At 35.3% G+C, this 23860-nt stretch overlaps 8 protein-coding genes across 8 annotated transcripts in view; 5 read left to right on the forward strand and 3 right to left on the reverse strand.

The window, feature by feature from the left end:
• Positions 1 to 357: 357 nt before the first annotated feature.
• GCK72_020816 (uncharacterized protein) lies at positions 358 to 957 on the reverse strand (the record flags this gene model as incomplete). The annotated part of the gene is made up of 1 exon (XM_053733813.1): positions 358 to 957. One exon carries the CDS (start codon positions 955 to 957, stop codon positions 358 to 360), a length of 600 nt encoding a protein of 199 aa, XP_053582726.1.
• A 960-nt stretch (positions 958 to 1917) lies between these two features.
• GCK72_020817 (uncharacterized protein) lies at positions 1918 to 3658 on the reverse strand (the record flags this gene model as incomplete). Its single annotated transcript, XM_003106354.2, has 2 exons — positions 1918 to 3522; positions 3569 to 3658. The coding sequence occupies 2 exons, from the start codon at positions 3656 to 3658 to the stop codon at positions 1918 to 1920; spliced, it is 1695 nt and encodes a 564-aa protein (XP_003106402.2).
• Positions 3659 to 5252: 1594 nt separating this feature from the next.
• On the reverse strand, positions 5253 to 6922 carry GCK72_020818 (uncharacterized protein; the record flags this gene model as incomplete). The annotated part of the gene is made up of 4 exons (XM_003106317.2): positions 5253 to 5648; positions 5700 to 6011; positions 6469 to 6645; positions 6701 to 6922. 4 exons carry the CDS (start codon positions 6920 to 6922, stop codon positions 5253 to 5255), a joined length of 1107 nt encoding a protein of 368 aa, XP_003106365.2.
• Positions 6923 to 17044: 10122 nt separating this feature from the next.
• GCK72_020819 (uncharacterized protein) lies at positions 17045 to 17613 on the forward strand (the record flags this gene model as incomplete). The annotated part of the gene is made up of 3 exons (XM_053733814.1): positions 17045 to 17110; positions 17160 to 17283; positions 17336 to 17613. 3 exons carry the CDS (start codon positions 17045 to 17047, stop codon positions 17611 to 17613), a joined length of 468 nt encoding a protein of 155 aa, XP_053582727.1.
• A 167-nt stretch (positions 17614 to 17780) lies between these two features.
• Positions 17781 to 18425, forward strand: GCK72_020820 (uncharacterized protein; the record flags this gene model as incomplete). The annotated part of the gene is made up of 3 exons (XM_053733815.1): positions 17781 to 17799; positions 17849 to 17948; positions 17993 to 18425. 3 exons carry the CDS (start codon positions 17781 to 17783, stop codon positions 18423 to 18425), a joined length of 552 nt encoding a protein of 183 aa, XP_053582728.1.
• Positions 18426 to 19401: 976 nt separating this feature from the next.
• GCK72_020821 (uncharacterized protein) lies at positions 19402 to 20371 on the forward strand (the record flags this gene model as incomplete). Its single annotated transcript, XM_053733816.1, has 3 exons — positions 19402 to 19638; positions 19926 to 20037; positions 20085 to 20371. The coding sequence occupies 3 exons, from the start codon at positions 19402 to 19404 to the stop codon at positions 20369 to 20371; spliced, it is 636 nt and encodes a 211-aa protein (XP_053582729.1).
• Positions 20372 to 21424: 1053 nt separating this feature from the next.
• Positions 21425 to 21837, forward strand: GCK72_020822 (uncharacterized protein; the record flags this gene model as incomplete). The annotated part of the gene is made up of 2 exons (XM_053733817.1): positions 21425 to 21485; positions 21533 to 21837. The coding sequence occupies 2 exons, from the start codon at positions 21425 to 21427 to the stop codon at positions 21835 to 21837; spliced, it is 366 nt and encodes a 121-aa protein (XP_053582730.1).
• A 1043-nt stretch (positions 21838 to 22880) lies between these two features.
• Positions 22881 to 23860, forward strand: part of GCK72_020823 (uncharacterized protein) — a gene marked incomplete at both ends in the record, with an annotated part of 3420 nt that continues 2440 nt past the window's right edge. Inside the window, 4 exons of the mRNA XM_053733818.1 lie at positions 22881 to 22945; positions 22996 to 23168; positions 23213 to 23415; positions 23458 to 23578. Coding sequence (XP_053582731.1) covers positions 22881 to 22945; positions 22996 to 23168; positions 23213 to 23415; positions 23458 to 23578 — 562 coding nt within the window. The remainder of the gene's footprint in view (positions 22946 to 22995; positions 23169 to 23212; positions 23416 to 23457; positions 23579 to 23860) is intronic.

Below are 23860 nucleotides of genomic sequence, written 5' to 3' on the forward strand. Positions count from 1 at the left end.
GTAATTTCGAGATTTTTAGACCGTATTTCTTTTTTCAGAGTCAAGATTTTCAAAAAACTTAAAAATTGAAAGTGTAGTACTAACTGTGATACAACTTTTTTTTTCATAAGAATTAATTTTGCAAATTTTTTTTCTGAAAATGTTCCATGTTTTTCCCACGATTATTCCTCAAAATCCTTTGAAACCTACAAAAGTTTTTTTTCCAAGAAAATCGGAATATTTTCGAAAAAAATTGATGAAGTTTCTTGATATTCAGGGTAGTGGATTCATTCAACACGGCGATTACCAATCGGAAAAATGTGACAAAATACAAAGTTAAGAAAGGAAAATAATTAGACAAGTTAGCAATACAAAAATTCACTTCTTTTTCGGCGGTTTATTATTCTTTTTCGTATTATTCTTAGCTCCTTGTTTCTTCTCGCTTGTTCCCATTTGTTTCGACTCCGCCGCCACTCTGTTCACACCGTATTCTATTCTAGGAATATCCACAATACCCATCCGAAGGCGCAATTTCTGCTTCTCAATGAATTCCAGAATCCAGGTTACTTTTCGAGCGAGACAGTTGATTTGACAGTGTGTAACAGCTGCATGCAGGTCACTTGATGATTTCTTTTCCAGTTTTGCAAAGATGGGATATGCATACTCCACAATGTCTTTGAAGCACTTATTCAGTTTCAGATATTTGAGTGTTTTTATCAAGTCGATCACATCAGACCATTTTTTCAGCTGAATAGTTTTTGCATTGGATGGACCTTCTCGCTTTAAGTGCTCATTGTAGAATTCCTCCCTCTTCTTGGAATCAATGAAGTGAATGTCTCTATTGATATCAAAATGGGATTTAATAAACTCGAAGAACTCCTCATTTCTGATACAATCGTTCTCTTGGAATACCTTCTTCGCCACAATTATAGTTTTGGTTTTTTCAGTTGAAAAGGTCTGACTTTGAGAGTGTGTCATGGCTATACTTATTTTCCCATCAAGTAGATTTTCAATGAAACATACAGATTAAAAGTAGAGCTTCATTTTTTTAGTTGACAATTTTTTGTGCGGACACTTTCTAGAGAGTTATGGTCATTTGAAGAAGACAGCTCAAAAATCGCACCATTTTGCACTGAAAAAAGTTGGAGTAATTACTTCGACGATATGTAACTTGCTAGGGAGCGTCCGTACAAAAAAGTTGTCAACTACAAAAATGAAGCTCTACCTTTGACTTGTATGATCCGTTAAAAATCTACTTGATGGGGCAATAAGTATTACCATGACACAATCTCGAAGTTTGGCGTTTTCAACTGAAAAAGGCAAAACTTAATATACATTTGAGCGGTACTGTATGCCAAAATGATTCATTTTTGACAATTTCTCAGATTCCATTCAAAAATTTCAGAAAAATAGCAAATTCAATTGGTAGTGTGGACACCTTCTACACAAATCAATCGCAGAACCAATCATCTAGAAACCTCGTTTCGGTGAGTTGATGTTAACCACCAAAATTGTAAGGTTTGACATTTTCACAGAAGTTCTGCTGGACAGGAACGATTGTCCAAAGCATTTCGTAGAGATCGCCAAGAAAAAGACTGCTAGAATGAACTCTGGCTTCAAAAAATTATTTTTGTCCACTCGACTTCATTTGCCAAAAGTTGTAATTCCACTTTTTTAGAACACCATCATTGCTTCATCTTGAGTCACAAGCCGTGTTGGAAAAAACTTTCAATGCAAAACCATAAAAAGATGTTGTATATACTAGACGTTTGCTTTTATACGGACCCTTGTCATGAATAAGGTAAGTGAAATAATTAATACACGCTGCTTTTGACTTGATATTCAGGTTAGTGAATTCATTTAACACGAAAATTACCAATCGGAAAAATGTGACAAAATACAAATGTAAGAAGGGTAAATAATTAGGAAAAAACGAGTTTACTTCTTCTTTGTATTCTTCTTCGTCGACACATTTCCTTTAGCCTCTTGTTTCTTCTCGCTTGTTCCCATCTGATCCAACTCCACCAAATTGCTCGCAACGTATTTTGTTTTATGAAAATCCACAATATTCATCCGGTTGCGTGAGTTCTGCTTCTCAATGAACTTCAGAATCCAGGGCACTTCTCGAGCGAGACAGTTGATTTGACATTGTGTAACAGCTGCATGCAGGTCACTTGGGTCTCTTGGTGATTTCTTTTTCAGTTTTGCAAAGATGGGATATGCATACTCCTCAATGCCTTTGAAGAACTCATTCAGTTTCAGAAATCTGAGTGTTTTTGTCAAGTATTTCAGATCAAACTTTTTTTTCAGTTTAATAGTCTTTGCATTGGATTTTGCATTGGATGGATCTTCTCGCTTCAAGTGTTGATTGTAAAACTTCTCCCACTCCTTCATGATAGCCTCCGACATCTCGGAATCAATGAAGTAGATGTCTTTTTTGATATCAAAATGGGTTTTAATAGACTCGAAGAACTTCTTAATTCTGGTAGAATCGTTCTCTTGGAATACCTTCTTCGCCACAATCATATCCATCATAACTTCATATAGTGCATCCATTGCAAGAATACAGTATCCTTTCTTACAAGTTGGAATCGGGGACCGGGCGAACATCAATCTCGGACTCTCCATCATAGCAAACTCCAGATTCTTCAACTCTTTATTGTCACTGGTCTCCAATGCTCTCAAAACGTCTTCATAAGATAATGTTGGCAGGTAGGCAACCTCCTGTCGGAGTTTTTTAGGAATCAACTTCTCTATTTTGTCAGAATCCACACCGTATTCTTGTAGAATTTGGAGGAAGTCATGAGCCATCACAAACTCTCCTTTCTCATTGGAGAATAATCGAATGACTTGTTTAGGCTTTCTGGTTTTCTGGTTGGGGTTGAGTTGTTTCATATAGATGTTCTTGTCTTTACAAAACTTTGCAACTTCCTCCATAACATATCCAACCCATGAAACGATGTCTGCGGCTTCTTGATAGTCTTTAGATGTCGAAAGCATAAGGAATATATCCATCTCTTCCAAAATGAAATCAGTCAACCCATAGATTGTTTTCTCCTTATCCTCCTTCCATGCATCCTTGAAATCCTCATACTCACTTTTCGAACCAGCGGTTCCAAAAGCTCTTAGATCCGGATGAGCAGAAGTAGGTTGCTTCGGTTTCTCCGTGAACAGAATCATCTCGTGATGACTTTCAACTCTCAGTCTCTTCCAGATTCTGTTCAGAATCATCTCGGCACTGTTCTTCGCGGGACATTCCAGTGGGCACGAATCGCAATAATACAGTAATTTGTGTAGATCGCATTCATACATACACCACTTCTTCGACATGGTATCAAGGATAGAGAGAGATGAGTCGACTATATCGTATGCGGGCATTTTGAGATATTCATAACTTTTTGGGAAGTCGATGTAGGTGGCAATCTGATCGTATAGATCGTCGGCCGACTCGAACATTCCGAGCTGACCATTTGCTTGGTTGAGAAGATCCTGGATGCTGTTTTTTCGTTCTCGTGCATCGCACTGCCAAGTCTCAGGAATTAGCTGAAAATGAGAGGAATTAGTTGAGGGATTGAGATTAAGAACTCACCTCTTTCGGAAGGAATTTTCGGATTGCTGCTTCTAGATTGCTCCGAGGCCGAGATATCTTTTTAGATTGCTTCGAGACCGAGCTAGCCATATCTGTAAATAAAGTTGTGTTTGAAATTTCAAAACAAAATGACGGGAAAAGGAGGAAAAAATCACGAAAAAAGTCCAAAAATCACAAAGAAAAGTGAAAAAGGAAGAAAATGAGTGAGTTTGAAAGCAATGATGACAAAAACAATAATGAGAAAAACGCGTGCGCGCTCGTAGATCAAAACGACAACCCGATGAAAAAAATATGTGGGTCTGAGAATTTTTGGAAACAATTTGATCTACTCCAAAATCTTTTTTGTCGTCATGTAACCACATAAACGGATTTGAGAAGTTTTCGGGATAAAAAGATAATTTTGAAAAAAATATTACGTAATGCACAGTCTCCCAAAGTCCGAGTAAGAACTGCAAGGAAATTTTTGATCTACCCTCATGAAACGAAAAATTTAAGAAATTAGCAGGTCTAAAACGTTGTTACTTTAATTTTTAGCGTAAAATTCAAGGCCAGAACTAAGAAAATTTCAGTTTTTGAATTATTCTGAGAGCATTATCCACCCATTCAATCTAAAAAATCCTGGTTTCAGATATTATTTCAGGTCGAAAAGGCAATTTTTCATTTTGATTTCGGAAAAATCTACGGGATTTGTTCATTTCTCAACATTATCCAACCAAAGATATCTCAAAACGTGCTCCGGAGATTTTTACACATTTCTGTAGGACGGTTTTTCAATTTGCTCATTAGTTTTCGAAAAAATAACAAAAACTGAAAGAAATTCGGAATTTGATCGATTTCTCAAAAACTAATGAGCAAATTGAAAAACCGTCCTACAGAAATGTGTAAAAATCTCCAGAGTACGATTTGAGATATCATTCGCTAGATAATATTGAGAAATAAACAAATCCCGTAGATTTTTCCAAAATCTAAATAAAAAATTGCCTTTTCGACTTGAAATAATATATAAAACCAGGATTTTTTAGATTGAATGGTTGGATAATGCTCTCAGAATAATTCTAAAACTGAAATTTTCTTAGTTCTGACCTTGAACTTTACGCTAAAAATTAAAGTAATAACGTTTTAGACCTGCTAATTTCTCAAAATTTTCGTTTCATAAGGGTAGATCAAAAATTTCCTTGCAGTTCTTACTCGGAGTCTGGGAGACTGTGTAATGCAGCGTAAAGCTAAAGGTGGAAAAGTCACTACAATAAAGGTTAATGTGATGAATACATCAAGGAGAAACCATTATTTTTCTAAAAACCATGATATCATGTCTTTTGAGTGTTGCATTTGATAATTTTTCTATGAAAACACCAATTTCCACAGAAAGCTTTTTGCCGAATTCTCGACTTCGAACTGTATCCAGCTCTCTATTTCTTGACGTTTCCATCTCAATTATAGCTCAAAAAATCCGCAATAAATAGGTTCATTTCTGATGGATGAGCCACTTTTTTGCCGAATAAGTTTCGAGAAATAATGAAAAAACTGATTTCTCAGGCCAAAACTTCGATCTGTATCAGCGCCTTTATTTTTGCTCCAAAATTAGTTTTCTTTTTTCCGAAATGTTGCTTCTGATTCATCGACTTGTAAAAAAGAGATCAAAATATCAAATGCCATGATTCTCAACAACTTTATTAAATTAAAATTAAAATACTTTTTCATTATTCATAGTAATAACAAATCTTCTTTTCTTTTTGTTATCCTTGAACATTGAAAACGCAAATTCTGGACTATTATACTGATTATTCGGTCCCATAGACACCTCCAGGTTCTCAAAATCCGCCAAAATCTCCTCCCGACAAAATTTTGTAATAGTAAACATGAAGCAATCCGGTGCCTCGTTAATTCTTACACAAGACATCTGCTCGTGATAGAAATCGTAGAAACTCATATTAGCGAGACACTTGTACTCCAACAGTCTTGGGCGGAGCTTGAACACGTTGGTCAGATTTGCAGGTAGTGCTTGGAAAGTGTCAGTGAACACTTTAGATGAGTTCTTCTCGTCTTCATTGAATACCCAACAGGATTCTTGCATGCATTTCTGAGAGAAATAAAATATTTTAGATTTAAGATAAAAACATTTTTGTGATACCTCCATTGCCTCACTAATTTCTACAACATCCTGAACCACAGGATTAGATAAATTGACAGATAGTACATGTATTGAAGTTGCCTTTGTCATGAATCCGCCATCCAATTTTTCGCATTGAAGTCTGTGAAATTTATCACTTGGACTCGCACAAAAGCTGTTATCAGGAACGGGTCTACTGGTGTACACTTCCACGATTTCATCGTAGTTTTTCAGGAAAAAGTTGTAGTTTGTAGTGTCACAGGCGTTCCTGGCAATTGTCAAAAAGCATTGTTTTTCAGACTTGAAAAGCGATTGGGCGACGGTAAGGTTCAGCTGAAAAAAATCAGTAAAAAATACCTTTCTCGTCAAAAAATGTGCTGAAAGTAACCAAAAAATCCCTTTGTTGGCCAAAAGTATGTTAAAAATGAAACCGGCTGAAAATCGGTCAAAAATGACATTTTTTGTGAGGAAATATGCAGAAATTGTTTAAGAATCTCATTTTTCAGGGGTTGCGGTTCATGAGGTGAAAATGACCAAAAGTAGACTGAAAATCGGTTAAAAACTGACATTTCTCGTGAGAAAATGTGCTGAAAATAGTCAAAACTGACCAAAAACAGGCCGAAAATATGCAAAAAACCCATCCCATTTTTCGAAAGGAAATTGTGCTGAAAGGTCTTTTTTTACTATGAAAAATGTCAGTTTTGTCCGATTTTCAGCCATTTCCGCACAATTTCCTTTGAGAGGTGTTCTGAAACCGAGACATTTCAAAACCGGTCATTTCAAAACTAACAATTTTGTAACCAAAATCTTTGGTGCAATTGTAGTCCTCCTGGTATACTCTCTCCAGAATCGGTGCCATACAATTATAATCGAAGCCATATCTTCTTATGCCGACTTCATCACAGGATGTTTGAAAAATTGCCTTTTCTGATTTTCCTTTAAAACATTCCAAACCAGACGCGCATTTCTGGAAAAAGTAGAATTACAGTAGTTCTTAAAAGTTTGATATTTGAAAAATTTACCATAACATTCTGACACTGCTCCGTATAATTCTTCATTAGGGCTTTCAGCGGCGGGAAATTATCGTTCACACTTTCCAATGTCTGATTTTTCTTTTTCATTTGTTCCTGACATCCCTTGTTAGTTTCAGTGAGGCAAATAGTGGGTGAGTTGGGACTATAAACTGTAGAATCCACAAGAATTGGTACTAGGAAAGAGAGGAATAGTTGGAATATGAACCGCATCACACACGAATAATTTTGATCTGTTTAGGTGCGTGCGTTTTAGTATTTATACAGAAAAGTTTGTACGTTGAAAGAAGATTCAAAAGATTAAAGAATGGTGTCCAAAAATGAATCATAGTTAGTACGTTGAGTGAAAGGGATGAACGAAAGAGATTGTTTTATTCAGTGCGTAAATTTTTGTTGATGTTTGTTCGGGAATCTGAAAAATTGGTTTTGTAAACTTCGGCCACAAATCTTTTTACTGCATGATCCAGACACCTGTTTTTTGAAAAAGTTGAGTATTTCGTTCAAAAAAGCAACAAAAAAAAACTTAATCCTCCTTAGCAAGTTACGTATCGACAAAGTAATTTCTCCCTGAAATCTACCCATTTCAGTGCAAAATAGTGCGATTTTTTGAGCAGTTGACTTAGAATTACTATCATTCTCTAGGAAGGGTCCGTACAAAAAAGTTGAAAACAACAAAAATGGAGTTCTACTTTTGGTCTGTTCGATCCCATGTAAAGTTATTTTGTGGGACAGTTATTTTTACTATGACACACTTTCAAAGTTGGGCATTTTCAGCTGAAATAGGCAAAATGTGATACCTTTTTGGCCGGTACTGTAAGTATTACTCATCAAAAAGTTGTGTTCTTTTGACTCTCTGTTTGAGTTGTGTTTTGCGGCGTCGCTCTTTGTTCATTCAAAAAATAAAATTTACACGGTGATCTATGAACATATTTTGTACACGCACACATACCGAGCGAGATCAAAACTATTATCTTGTCTGGGAATACTTATTAAAAAATTCTCCAACCTATTCAAGCAAATAAAACTGTTATAGTGACTTAAGGTCAAGTGTGGGAAAATCTCAACTCTTTTTTTGGCACCGTGCCAACCGTTGTGTGCTGTGTTCAATGTTCCAGGAAGATGATTAACGACATATTTCCGGTCTCTCGAACATGAATTTTTCTTGAGGAATGCTCGGCGACACACGCCAATGCTCCATATCTTTCACTGAATCCCCGGTCACCGCATACTTTGCAAAGAGATTATGGAATAGACATAGTTTACAGGAAGGAAGCGTTCGCTGTGTTTAGTCTAGTCTGTGTACATACGGTTTCGGAAATGAGGGGAATAAAAGAAATGTTCATGGATATAAGACAGGCCAAATTTGAAAATTTTATTTTTTCAACGTGATAAGTTGGTTTTCACTTGAGAAATGAGCTTTCACAGATTCTTTACTGTCAGAAAACATGACATTTTAAATGTGAAATTAACCGAGAAGTCCCAGAAAAAAGCCAAATTATTTTTATTGTTATTTATTCCAATTCGTCTTATTTTGTTTTTAAATTGAAGTTATATTTACGTGACCTTATTTATTAGGATAAAAGAAAAAACAGAAAATCACAGAAAAGACTCAAGAGGCGATTCTGTGAAAAACAACAAAAAAGAGAAGACGTTTTGAAAAACGTGAACCAGAAAGAAGTTTTCACAGATTTTCCTCACGAGGTTAATCTGTGAAATTACAAAATCTATTGAAAAGGAGAAATATAACGTGAACTTTAGTATCCGAGAATGATAACATCCACGTAGAGCTCATCGGAATTTTCGTGTCGGAATCTTCTTCAAAAAATAGATAGGTCTGAATCCTTGATTAATCTCAGACAACTGCATTCGAGTTGAATAATCTGGAAATTGATAATTGAAATCTGTCGATTTCTTAAATGACTCACCTCTCGAAACTTGTGAATTTCAGCTTTCTCCCAAATAAAAACATGAAGAATCCACTCGTAAACATAGTTCAAGATAAAGTGACTTCTGAAATCATCTGAAATTGATGCTCCTCGCCTTCTTCTTATTTTCTGTCAGACACAACCATTAAAAACACAAACTCACACCACCAGAAAAAGTTGGAATGAATTGAAAAAATATTATTTGGGGCTTTTTCGAATTTACGTGACTTTTTGTCCGTTGTTAAGAATTCATTCCAACTTTTTCTGGTGGTGTGAGTTTGTGTTTTTAATGGTTGTGTCTGACAGAAAATAAGAAGAAGGCGAGGAGCATCAATTTCAGATGATTTCAGAAGTCACTTTATCTTGAACTATGTTTACGAGTGGATTCTTTATATTTTTATTTGGGAGAAAGCTGAAATTCACAAGTTTCGAGAGGTGAGTCATTTAAGAAATCGACAGATTTCAATTATCAATTTCCAGATTATTCAACTCGAATGCAGTTGTCTGAGATTAATCAAGGATTCGGACCTATCTATTTTTGACTCCGATACGAAAATTCCGATGAGCTCTTCGTGGATGTTATCAATATCGGATACCAAAGTTCACGTTATTATTCTCCTGTTCAATGGATTTTGTAATTTCACAGATTAACCTCGTGAGGAAAATCTGTGAAAACTTCTTTCTGGTTCACGTTTTTCAAAACGTCTTCTCTTTTTTGTTGTTTTTCACAGAATCGACTCTTGAGTCTTTTCTGTGATTTTGTTTATTTTCTCATTTCTGTTCACATTTTCTCCTCTGGAGACTATTCTGTGGATGTGTTTTGAATAAATGAAATGTTGAAGGTCACGTAATTATAATTTCAATCGAAACTAAAACGAAATGAATTTAATCGAATCGAACAAAAAACCATTTCTCTCACTATTTTAATAAATGAAACAGCGATTCAAAAATTAAGGGAATTATCTTATAATAATTTAGAAAACACGTGATTTGAAGTTTTCTGTGAGAGAATCACGTTTTCACCATTAAACGCGTTAATTTTATTTCAAATTTTGAAATTTTGAAATTTAGCCTGTCTTATATGTAGAAGATGAATATCTTTTGAGGGGGTGTCAGCTGTTTCGATGGAGGAGAAAAGGAAGTAAATTATTAATTTTTCCAAAATTTTATCATCACAAGTTAATTACATAAGGTTGGTGGGCACAAAATTCCGATTCTAGTTTCAGGTTCTGAAATACTCAAAAATCTTGAATTTCACATCGAATGTCACATTTGATTAAGTTTTTTTTTGCTTTTTTGAACGAAATACTCAACTTTTTCAATTTTCATTTCAAATGTCAATACTGAATTGTTGTGGCGTGAACATGACCTAACCTAGTAAATGCCTAACCCTGAGTTCACACGTGGCAAGAAGATCTGCCTAGAGGACTTATAGTTTTCGGTTATTCCTTATGTAATTAAATAGTAATTTACTCCACTCTCCCGCCACCTAACAACGTAACATCAACGAAACATTATCAAATACGCTTTCGGAGTGACGGATAGCATCTCCGAAAAATCAAAGTATGGAGAATGAGATTGGAGGTCGTCACTCCGGGAAAAGGATGGAGTTTACGTGCTGTCTGAGAAAAAAGGATGACAGAGTTGAAATAGAACTACATACTTTTTTTCCAAACTTTCTGCCTTTTAGAGGAAATAAAAAAATAAGTGTTTTTAATTTGAGTAAGTTTGTTATCGTCAGAGGCGTCTCGCTAAAAATTTCAATCAATCTCTCAAAAAATATAGTAGACGATCATGAAGTTAGTATGAAAACACGAGAAAATTGCAAAAATTTTCCTGAAAAAAAAAAGAAAAATTGAAAACTAAATATTTTTTTTAATGATATCTCTGAATATAGGTGTCTGACGTGCCGAGTTCGGGTCAAAGCTTTCCAAGCCCGACCCGTGAATTGACAAGTCTGAAGAACACGTGGAAGCAATAGTTTCATTAAAAAAAACTGTTTTCAAAATTTTTTCATTATCTTGAAAAGTGGTCACCAGCTGATATCTGTTACCTTTTGAGAGCAGGACCTCCTGAAACTAGAATCTGAATTTTGTGCCCACCAACCCTGTTTATAACTTCCAATAATTAATGCTAAGAAAATTGTTGAAAATTCATAATTTACTTCCTCTTTCCCCTCATCGAAACAACTGCCATCTCCTCAGAAGATATTCATCTCCTACACATCCATGTATATTTCTTTTATTCCCCTCGTTTCCAAAACCGTATGTACACAGACTAGACTAAACACAGCGGACGCTCCCAAACGATGACTATTCCACCAACACTTTGCAAAGTGTGCGGTGACCGGGCATTCAGTGGAAGATATGGAGCATTGGCATGTGGTGGATGTAATATATTTTTTCGTCGAGCATTCCTCCAGAAAAAGTATTTTTTGTGTTCCAGAGACCGGGAATGTATCGTTTATTATAGTGAGAATTCTCTTCTTTTTAAAATTATTTTGAATTTGTTTCAGCGAACCGACTTTCCTGTAGATCATGTCGATTACAAAAATGTCTCCATGCTGGGATGAGTGTGCATGCATTTAAAGTTAGAGGACATCTCACATCTCCGTTAACCGAAAATCTTCTGGTCACACTGACGAAACTATAGATGATACAGTTTGCGGAGCATTATCAGTACTTTAAAAATCACAATGTTGATATTGCTTTTCGAGAGGGTAATGTGGTAAATACTGGTACAATATAACGCATTCACTGTAAGACTCGAGCATACCCTCAGTGATCGTGTGCCTAGAGCCTCTACTTGTTTCAAAATGTACCTCTGGTCATCAGTAACTCTTATGCCAAAATTTGAACTCGGGCTCCGGGTTACGGTAGTACTGAAGGTTCTCAAAGAGCAAAACTTTTTTTTGATCGTACACCTTGTAATTTTTAGAATAAAATGAATTACGATATTTTTGAAACATGAAAATAATTTTTGGCCAAGATATAGCAAAAAGAGTCCGTTTTTTCTAAAATTTTGGGAAAAATTGTGAATTCAATGAAAAATGTAGGTAATACCTTGTTACCGCACTATATGAAAATGACATAACTTAATCGGTATTCATTTAATACCAAAAAATTGTTTGCTCTTCGAGCACCTACAGTACTACCGTAACCTGGAGCTGATACCCAACGGTTTCTGTTTTTATGAAAATCTAGTGCACACATTACTCGAGTCTTACAAAGACTGCGTTATATAAGATAATAAAAATTTCCCAACCAAAAATCCCATTGCATTTCCAGAGTCACCGCCGTCGAGCTCGCACCCGTGATGCCAACATTTCCCTCCAACTCAGCCTGAAACATGCAACCGAATGGTGTAACATGTTGAGACCATTCAAAAAATTGTCGACAGAATCTAAAAATCACTTTCTTGCGGAATATTTCATAGCATTCATGCTAATTGACCAGGGCTACAAGACAGAAAAACAGACGGACAGGAATATCTGGTTGCTTCATAATGAAAGTTTTGTGCATCTGACAGAATCTTCAAAGTCAGTTTAATTGTTTATAAATAATTATATCAGATTTTGTTTCAGAAATCGTTTTCTGCATAGCATTGCCAACCCATTCCACATGCTAAAAGTAGATAAAAAAGAATGCGCGGCGCTGAAGACCATTCTGATATTGAAACGTAAGACTTGTTTTTATTTATTCTTACTGTACATGAGTACATCCTTTTTCAGCCTCCTGCATTCCTCCAAAGATATATCATGGACAAGAAAGTACTATCGCTTGCTTGTACATAGAATGTATGCAAGAGCTAATGCGACATTCGTTGGGAAGGGGCGGAGCAATACGATTTGGTGAAATTGTTTTATTGTTGAGTGCAATTCGTTGTGGAGTTAAAGATATGTATAATATTATGCGTGATCCTGGGTTTTTTGATTTTGAGAGCTTGAGCGAAAATGTTAGAAATGTTTTGTTGGAATAAAAATATTTTTAAGACAGAATAGAATCATGGATTCGTATTGAACACTCTATTTCTGATGAAGCAGTCAAAATTTACATCGAAAACGCAAAATCATAAATGCACGTTAAGTGAAAAGGATGAAAGAGTGCCAGCATATAATGTAAATATTTGTTCATTTTTGTTCAGAAATCTAAAAAAAATCGGGCAGTGCAAGTGAGCTCCAGAGAATTTCACGAATCATCCAGACACCAGGGACATCCGGACAACGGACACACAGTCCAATTTTCTATCATGATTAATTTAATAGGACATAGTTATACATATGTATTTAAATATTACTCATCAAAAAGTTGTGTTCTTTTGATTCTCTGTTTTAGTGAGTTGTGTTTTGCGGCGTCGATCTTTGTTCATTCAAAAATAAAACTTACCGTGATCTATGAACATATTTTGTACACGCACACATACCGGGCGAGATCAAAACTATTTTCTAGTCTAGGACTACTTATTAAAAAATTTTCCACTTTATTCAAACGTACACCTTTGTTATAGTGACCTTAGGTCAAGTGAGTGGTTACGGTATGATAACTATTTTATAAAAAGTCATTTTTAGAATTATTCAACAGGAGTGAACGATTAAAATGTGAGAATAACTGATTTCTAACCTCGAAATCTCCTTTTTCAGATTCCATAAACGGAATCTGTCGTTTTGAAAATGTTGCTCAACTTATTCAAAACAATAATTTTCCTAAAATTCCTATCGGTCATATGGGGGGTTTCGAATGGTAAAACTTGTATCCAATTAGTACAAATAATTAAATGAATTTGAAGGTATGATCGCTTGTAACAAATACAGTAGACGGTTCGATTCGTATCCATCCATACTGCCAGTCTAATCACTGGGACCACATTCAGAATATTTCAATTCGTTATTTCTTTTCTTTTTTGAGTCGAAAGCAATCAATTAAATGTCAACAAACCAGCAATGTCAACAAACCAGTTTTGTTGACTTCTAGGGATTCACTGCTCGGAGATTATTTGGGAGTTGAGAGTTTAATAAATGAGAAATTCAAGTTCTTGCATGACGGAGCATTATGTATTGAATATGGGCTTTCTGTATTATCAATGCAACATTATGACAAGATCTGGAGGTTCAATTTCTACGATAAGATGTTTGATTGTGATCAGAAACAGAATATGATTACGGTAGAAGACTGTAGTCGTGATGATTCGGATGATTGCGTACTGTTATTTTCTCCGAAACAGGTATGGATTGAAAAATTATTACATTCAGGCAAATGATCCCGTTTCAGCTCTTAAAGTTCCATTCTCCGTTATTTAAGGATAGAAACCTTTCGATTCGAGAACAAAGCGTCAGAAAACATAACAGAAATATCAGAGAACTTTTGCAAATTGCACATGGAGTGAAGATCGAAGGTTTTTCTCACTTTTCAACAATCCTAATATTAATATAGCTTGTATTTTTCCTAGCTCCTGATGACGTCCTTAACACAGCTGATAAACTAGGATTTCGAAATGTAGTGAGATATTGTGAGCGGCAAATGACGCAGGAAAGATATGAAGACATGCTTGTATTTGATTATTTTAATTTGGCAGCAGAATACAATTTAAGACGCACTCTCTGACTCGTTCGATCACCCATAGGCACACGAAAAAAGTCGACCATCTCCGATTCGTCTATAATTTTGATCAATGATAGTATAAAGTGTTCTCAGTAAATTGGGGTACTTTTTGGCCGGGTCCATCACCTGGGTACCTAGGAAAATCAAAAAATCGATATTTTTCGAAAATTTTTCCTGAAGAAGTTAGGAATGAAATCTCAACAGGAAATTATTGTAGACACTATTTTAAGCATTTTTTGTGTTTAGAAGAAAATTCCAGCTCAACACCTTCATTGTGAAAATTTTCAAAATGTGTGAAATTTTTGGGTTTTTTTCATGAAATCGTTTTTATCTCGTTAGTGACACGAGAAGACGGGCTTTTTTATTTTAAATTCGGAATCTACATAAAATTTGGTATTGGAAACATGCTGGGCCTACTCGTATCTCTAGACCCAAAGAAAGATTTTTTGGGAAGAATCAGAAAAACTTGGATTTTAACTTTCGAGGTCCTCCGGTAAATCATTTTTTATGTTCCAAAGCCATGGTTTTTTAAGTTTTTTCATTTAATCATGTCATTTTTCTTCTGTCCCGACACATATTTCGATCATACCACTAAAAAAATTTCGAAAAAATTGAGTTTTTTGAAATTTTGAAATTTTTTCCAGAATTGAATCATTCGAACAGAAATATTAAGGATATTAGTATAAAACTAGGAGAACATGACTGGAACATAATTTAGGTTTATGAAAAAACTGATTTCCATTATCGGGTCGTCTGAAACTTACGCTTTCAGGGTGAAATTTAGCGAAATGTTCAACTAGGGAAGTTGATGCAAAGGAACTTCATACTTACAACGTTATTTGACAGAGGACTATGTTGAATATGACAGGAAAAGTGAGAAAACGATACAAATTGACTGATATAACAAGATTTTCAAAAAAAAAAAGACTAAATTAGACTCTTACATGTTCAATGGTTTGACCTTTTTTGGAAGTCAGAAAAGTTTTTTTTAAAGTCTTTTTTGAAAATCTTGTTATATCAGTCAATTTGTATCGTTTTCTCACTTTTCCTGTCATATTCAACATAGTCCTCTGTCAAATAACGTTGTAAGTATGAAGTTCCTTTGCATCAACTTCCCTAGTTGAACATTTCGCTAAATTTCACCCTGAAAGCGTAAGTTTCAGACGACCCGATAATGGAAATCAGTTTTTTCATAAACCTAAATTATGTTCCAGTCATGTTCTCCTAGTTTTATACTAATATCCTTAATATTTCTGTTCGAATGATTCAATTCTGGAAAAAATTTCAAAATTTCAAAAAACTCAATTTTTTCGAAATTTTTTTAGTGGTATGATCGAAATATGTGTCGGGACAGAAGAAAAATGACATGATTAAATGAAAAAACTTAAAAAACCATGGCTTTGGAACATAAAAAATGATTTACCGGAGGACCTCGAAAGTTAAAATCCAAGTTTTTCTGATTCTTCCCAAAAAATCTTTCTTTGGGTCTAGAGATACGAGTAGGCCCAGCATGTTTCCAATACCAAATTTTATGTAGATTCCGAATTTAAAATAAAAAAGCCCGTCTTCTCGTGTCACTAACGAGATAAAAACGATTTCATGAAAAAAACCCAAAAATTTCACACATTTTGAAAATTTTCACAATGAAGGTGTTGAGCTGGAATTTTCTTCTAAACACAAAAAATGCTTAAAATAGTGTCTACAATAATTTCCTGTTGAGATTTCATTCCTAACTTCTTCAGGAAAAATTTTCGAAAAATATCGATTTTTTGATTTTCCTAGGTACCCAGGTGATGGACCCGGCCAAAAAGTACCCCAATTTACTGAGAACACTTTATACTATCATTGATCAAAATTATAGACGAATCGGAGATGGTCGACTTTTTTCGTGTGCCTATGGTCAGTTGATCGATGCTCGATCGACTCGGAGAGTGCGTCTTAAATCATTATTTGGCTCATCTGTTGAGACATGTCGGACCTGCCGGATGTTTGGCTGCCGTTTTGATGACGGTGGACATTGAGAAGTTGTCTTTGTAATACATGAAACAGTGCACTAAATACTTCTTTGAAAATGCATAAATTTTTCCGATTGAAATTTTGTTTTTTTCAATTTCATTCTTGGCAACGTTCTTTAAACCTTGAAAACGTTTATGTGCAACCCTACGACCTTACGTGTTTATTCCCTAGATAGCCTTTTTGTTGAAAATTTATTCCCATTTCCTAACCAAACTTTCCGACAATTCAACAATGACCGAACGTTCAAAATGTAAGTGTAATACTTTTCATCTGTTTTTCAATTCCTCCATTTCCAGATCCACTAAATGGAATCTGTCGTTTTGAAAATATTGCTCAACTCATAGCAAATAACGATTTTCCTAAAATTCCCATTGGTGAGATGGCCGGTTTCGAATGGTAATTATTATTTTCAATTACCACAAATAATTAAATAAATTTGAAGGTATGCATCGCTGCGAACACATACAGTAGACGACTTGAATTATATTTTTCCATATTGGGAGTCTAATTACCGGCGTTTCATTCCGAATTTTACAATTCGTTTTTTCTCTTCTTATTTGAGTAAAAATCAATCAATTAAATGCCAAGAAACGTGTAATGTTTTAATGACTCCTAGTGAATCACTGATCGGAGGCTCTTTGGCAGTTGAAAGTTTGATGAATGAGAAATATGGATTTTTGGATAACGGAGCAATAAGTATCGAATATGGGTTTTGTGCATTATCAATGGAAAATCCTGACGGGATCTGGTGGTTCAATTTCTTTGAAAAGATATTTGAATGTGGTCAGAAACAGAATATGATTACGATAGAAACCTATATTGTTGGTCCTGATGATTGCGTACTATTTTATCCTTTTAAACAGGTATGTATTAAAAAATAATGAGTGAGTTTAACATATTATCCGGTTTCAGCTCTTACAGTTCCATTCTCAATTGTTTAAGGATACAAACCTTTTGATTCGTGAACCAAATGTCAGAAAAATTAACAGAAATGTCATGGAACTTCTGCAAATTACACATGGGGTGAAGATCAAAGGTTTTCTCAGCTTTCAACATTCCTAATTTTAACAAAACTTGTAATTTCTCAGCTCCTGATGATCTCCTTGATACCGCTCATGAATTGGAGTTTCGAAATGTGGTGAGATATTGTGAGCTGCAAATGATTCAGGAAGAATATGAAGAAATGTTTGTATTTCATTATTTTCGCTCGGCAGCCGAATACAATTTGAATCATTATTTGGCTCATCTCCTGAAACATGTTGGAGGTGCAGGAAATTTGGCTGCCATTCTGTTGAAATTGGATATTGAGGAGTTGTCATCGGAATACATGAAACAGTGCACTAAATATTTCTTGGAGAATTTATGAATTTTTTCCGATTAAATTTTTTTAAATTTCATTCTTGGCTACATTGGTCCCTTAAACCTTGAAAATGTTCATTTGCAATCTTACGACCTTACGTGTTCATTCCCTAGATAACCATTTCGAGGAAAATTTATTTCCATTTCCTAACCAAACTTTCCGAAAATTCAACAATGACCGAACGTTCAAAATGTGAGTGTAATACTACTCATCTGTTTTTTTTCAATTCTTCCATTTCCAGATCCAATAAATGGAATCTGTCGTTTTGAAAATGTTGCTCGGCTTATTGAAAACAATAACTTCCCTGAAAATTCTATCGGTTGGATGTGTGGAATTGAATGGTGAGTCTCCAAACAGCTTGCTCGAAAACTGAACTCATTTTCAGGTATTTCTCACTAAGAACAAAAGAAATTAACGACATTACTTACATTTACGCATTTCTTGATTCTCGAGTGGAGCGTTCTGAAGTATTCAATTTGCGTTCCTTTTTTTCGTTTGAAAGTCAGGAAAAAATAAAAAATAAAAAATCAGAACATTGCGTATTCCTGTATCATGATGAAAGTCCGCGTGGACATTATCTCAAAGTAGACAAACTGATAGATGAAGAAAATGGATGGTTGAGTGATGGAGCATTGTCGGTGGAATATGGGTTTTGTGTATTATCAATCCAAGATGATGACGAAATCTGGAAGTTCAATTTTTATGATAGCCTATTTGATTGTGATCGGAAACAAAATATGATTAGATTGGAAGATAAGAGTTGGAGATTTGATGATTGCTTACCTTTATGCACTCATAAACAGGTACTGGCAGTTTGAATAAGTCAACCCAAAGTTGAACGACTTTTCAACTCTTGAAATTTCATTCTCCATATATCCAATCCAACAATAATTTGTATAAGATCGGAGTCAAAAGATCCAAGAAGTTAATCATAGAACTTCTTCAAATTACACATGGAGTGAAGATTGATGGTCAGTTTGTTTTTAAAGTCTTCATCGTGTTTCAATAGTTTTTTTGACAGTTGAAAACTTCTGCAACCTCCTTCATACTGCCGATAAACTCTTTTTCTATCTGGCTGCAAAATACAACTTGAATCGTTGCTTGGTTCATATTTTGAAGCATGTAGAAGATGGACGATGTTTGGCATTCATTTTAAAAGATATGGAGATAAAAACAATGCCATCTGAATTCATGAAACAGTGCACGAAGTATTTCTTTGAAAACGCATAAATTTTTTCCGATTGGAAAATGTTCTACAATTTCATTGCTGGCTATTTCGATCCCTCTCACTATCAGTTTTTCAAAACATTTATTTGCAACCCTGTGACCTTACGTGTAAAACCCTTATAGTTTATTTCCATTCCCTAGATAACTTTTTTTGTATAATTCATTTCTTTATAAATTTCTATGATTCTTCCAAAAATGAGTGAGCGTTTAAAATGTGAGTAAAGTGAATCTCTACACCTTCTCACAACTTCTACAGACCCCATAAACGGAATCTGTCGTTTCGAAAACTTCTCCGAACAAGTTGAACGCAACAACTATACTGCAATACTCATTGGGAGAATGTGTGATACCGACAGCTGGTGAGAATACGTTTTTAGAATTATTGGGAACAAAACTATTTTCAGGCGTGTGTCACTAGGCTCTGAGATGAAAAACGGAATCACCTATATTTATCCGTACCTACGCGGTCGCGATTTCAGAAATATTGCGATACATTGCTTTTTCGTGTTTCTGAATAGAGACGAATCAAAAAACTCCACGTCCAAATTTCGTACTTACTTAAAACCAATGCATAGGTCGTGCGGAAGGAAGATATCACTTGACACGTTGCTAGATGAGAGAAATGGGTGGTTGAGTAACGGAACATTATCTATTGAATATGGATTCCGCGTTGAAGCAATACAAGACATGGATGGCATTTGGGGATTTAATTTTCATGAAATGGCCACATTAGAAAAGCAGGATACGATTACATTATACGTCTATGATCGTGATGAAAGCTTTCAATTATATCCTTCAAAACAGGTACTGTCTGTTTATCAGCGCTCGACGTCGTGGTGACGGGATTGACACGGGCGTCAGTCATGCAGAAGATCAACCACGTCCCGTTTCAATTTCTTCGGTGGCTGAGTTCCGGCACGGCCGTCACGCGGGTTGCTCCGTGACCTGCGATCTCGAAATTTAATGAGCCTATTCTGGAGGTAGCAAAAAAAGCGAAGCACTTTTTTTCTCTTTTTGCTATCTCCAGAATAGGTCCATAATAAACTAGCCATGCGAAAAATCAGTCAAACCAGAAATGAACCAATTTTCAGGTCGTGTATTTTCATTCTTCTTATCTCAAAAATCGAACCTTCGCTTGTTGTGATCTCGGCGTAAGTGAACATACGGATGTTCTCCAAATCGCACATGGTGTGAACGTTAGAGGTTCGTTTTCAACATCTTTAACAAATTTTCAATGTTTCTTCGGACAGTTCGAAATCTTCGTTTGATCATTCCCATTGCTAAAGACCTCGAGTTCCAAAATGTGATCAGGTTTTGCGAGCGTCAGTTGATTCAGGAGAATCTATGTTATCGGATGAATTACTGCAATAAGTTTCAAATAGCATCCAAATACAATTTGAATCATTATCTTGCCCATCTGTTGAAGAATGTTAGAAATGTGAAACGGTTGGCAGTTGCTCTGAAGACAGTGAAACTTAAGAAGATGTCATCGGAATACATGAAACAGTGTACTAAATATTTCTTTGAGAATGCATAAATGTTTAACTCCTCTGAATTTTTCAAAGAATTTATTTGCAATCCTGTGACCTTCCGTGAAATATCTCTATTGTTTGCCTTTCATTCTCTAAAAACTTTTTTGTATAATTCATTTTCCAACAAATTTCTCCAACTCTTCCAAAAATTAGTGAGCGTTCAAAATGTGAGTAACTGTATTCATACACCTTAACACAATCAACACTTGTTCAGACCCCATAAATGGAATCTGTCGTTTCGAAAACTTTGCGCAACAAGTTGAAAACAACAACTTTACTGCAATACCCATTGGTAGAATGTGTGGAATCGACGGTTGGTGAGAATAAGTTTTTATAATTATTGGGAACAAAATTATTTTCATGAAAGTGTCACTAGACATTTGGGAGGGATACGAAGTTGATGGCATTTCTCCGTTTCTGAGTTGCCGACCGCTGCCCGATTTCAAAGAAATTATTATTCGTTGCTATTTTTCAAAAAAAAATAATTGAAGTGGGGCCTCAAAACAAGGTTGAATTCTCATTAACTAAACAATTTTCAGGTACGTGTCACTAAGAGAAAAAGAAAACGATGGCATCATTCACATTTATCCATAGCTCCACTGTCCGCCACTGCCCAGGTATAAGCAGCTGTCTATGCGCTGTTTCTTTTCGTTTTTGAACCAAAAACCCTTGGACCACTCTCGGAAAGTATCGCGTGTTTCGGTGAATCCAAGAATCCAAGCTATTGGGAATAAAATGAAACTTGCCGAGTTGCTAGATGAAGAATAAGGATGGCTGACTGATGAAATATTGTGTGTCGAGTATGGGTTTTGTGTGGAATCAATGGAAGGATTAGATGGAATATGGAAGTTTAATTGCTATGATAAACTTTTCGATTGTGATGAAAAACAGAACATGATAGCATGGGAAGATATCAGCCCTGGCGAGAATAAAGGTTTACAGCTATACATTCATAAACAGGTATTATTTAATCCTCAAACCTCAAGTTACATCCAGTTTCAGCTGCTGGAATTTCATTCTCCGTCATTCAAGTACGTAAATGATACCGTTCCGTTCTTATGGTATGGAGCGAAAAATTTCTGGAATTTCTTCAAATCTATCACAGAGTGAGAATCGAAGGTAAGCTATAAATATTGTTTCCGTTAGTTAACAATGTTTTTCAATAGCTTGTCGACGCTTTTATATCCTCGAGAATGCAAAGAAGCTCAACGTTCTAAATGTCAGAAGATTCTGTGAACGTTTGTTGATTGAGACTAATAGTATCGCACAGCCATATACTTTTGAAAAGTTGTGGCTTGCATCTGAATTCAATTACAATCGCTATTTGACACTTCTCTTGAAGCATGTTGAAAGTGGAAAACGTTTGGCAGCTATTCTAAAGGATTTGGATGTTGAGGCAATGTCATCTGAATTCATGAAACAGTGCACCAAATATTTTTTCGAGAACTCTAAAAATGATATTGGAGAGTGATAATTTATTAGAATGAATATTAGTAACCACGTGAATATGAAACTTAAATTGTTTATGTATATCAAATAGTGAAACTCGAATGGAACGTTTCAATACCAGACGTTTGGCAACCTTGAAGTTTTGACACTAAACATGAAAATTTGACTGTAAAATAAGGAATTTTTCTGTTTTAATTTTGCCTCTTGTCTTCTGGACCTCTTACATGTTTGACGGCTCATAACTTGATTCACAGGAGGATTTAGCAGAATTTAATTTTAGATTTGGAATCTGCGGACTCGAAAGTATCAGAGGGCCAATTTTTTGATTCGTTTGATAGAGGACACTTTGAGGATTTCAATTGTAAGAAAACATTTTTCGAAAATTTTTCGAAACATTCTGGAATTTTTGGAAATTTCTGGAAGTTTCTAGAAGATTCTGAAAAAATTAGGAAAAATCTGAAAACAATGATTTCTCTTAAGAATATACAGTTTAGGATTCCGAAGCACCTTTGTGTTCGTTTTCGGATAAGTTGTATTTGCCAGGTGCCCTGTTTATTCACGAAAAATGACACACAATCAAGATTTCATCAGAAAACAAATGTCAAACGTGTCCGAGAGCACATATGCGCTCCTGAATCCAAATTCTTCAAAATAGAATTCTTCGAAACAATTCGAATTGTTTTAAAGACACACGCTGTTGCAAAGAATGAAATAAAATAAAATTTTCATTCGGAAAAAATTATGCATTCTCTAAGAAGTATTTGGTGCAATGTTTCATGGATTCGAATGACAACACCCTTCAACAAAACAGCAGCCAAACTTCCTGAAGATTAACTTCCAATGTTACATTTTCATGTGATTTATTTTCGTGCGTGTAATACCCCATTAGTCTTATTTTTTACCATTAGTAGTAATTTCTACTACAATTCATTCCCCAATAAATATTTCTAGCACTCTCAAAATGAGAAATGTTCAAAGTGTGAGTAAAATAAATCCCCACAACTGGTTATAATTGTTTCATTTTCAGACCCAATAAACGGAATTTGTCGGTTCGAAAATTTTCCCATGCAAAACGAAAACAACGATTTTTCGAAAGTACTCATCGGTAGGATGTGTGGTTTCGATGACTGGTGACAAAAGAAAATATCAATTCTATTCTTGTCACCTAGATAATTTTCAGGTACGTGTCACTAGAAACCGAAGCAGAAGATGGCATCAATAACATTTGTCCTTACCTCCGCTGTCCGCCGCTGCCCGGATATAAGCAGCTGTCTATGCGTTGTTTCTTTTCGTTTTTGAATCAAAAGCCATCGGAGAACTCTCGAAGAGTAACACGTGTTTTGCTGGATCCAAGTTTGCTCGCTATTGGCAATATAAAAAACTAGACGAGTTGCTAGACGAGAAAAATGGATGGCTGAGTGATGGAACATTGTGTATCGAATATGGCTTTTGTGTGGAATCAATGGAAGGATTAGATGGAATATGGAAATTCAATTACCATGATAAACTTTTCGATTGCGATCAAAAACAGAATATGATAACATATGAAAATGATATCCCCGACGGGAATGACGGTTTACAGTTGTACATTCATAAACAGGTATTATTTAATCTTGGAACCTCATGCTACATCGAATTTCAGCTGCTGGAATTCCATTCTCCGTCATTCAAGAACGTAATTTGCACCGTTCCTTTATCGTATGGAACGAATCTCGAAAGAATCATAGAATTTTTTCAAATCTCTCAAGCAGTAAGAATTGGAGGTAAGCTACGAACATTGTTTTCGTTACATAACAATGTTTTTCAATAGCTCCTTATCGCCATGACGAGAATGCAAAGAGGCTCAGCTTACTGAATGTCAGAAGATTCTGTGAACGTTCCTGGATTGAGACGGAAAGTATCGCACATCTTTGTCCTTTTCGAAAGTTGTGTCTTTGGGAAGTTGTGTCTGAATTCAATTACAATCGCTATTTGGCAATTCTCTTGAAGGATGTTGAAAGTGGAAAACAATTGGCAACAATTCTGAATGATATGGATGTTGAGGA

The sequence above is a fragment of the Caenorhabditis remanei genome, chromosome V (genome assembly GCF_010183535.1).
Source record: "Caenorhabditis remanei strain PX506 chromosome V, whole genome shotgun sequence".
Taxonomy (NCBI): Eukaryota; Metazoa; Nematoda; class Chromadorea; order Rhabditida; family Rhabditidae; genus Caenorhabditis; species Caenorhabditis remanei.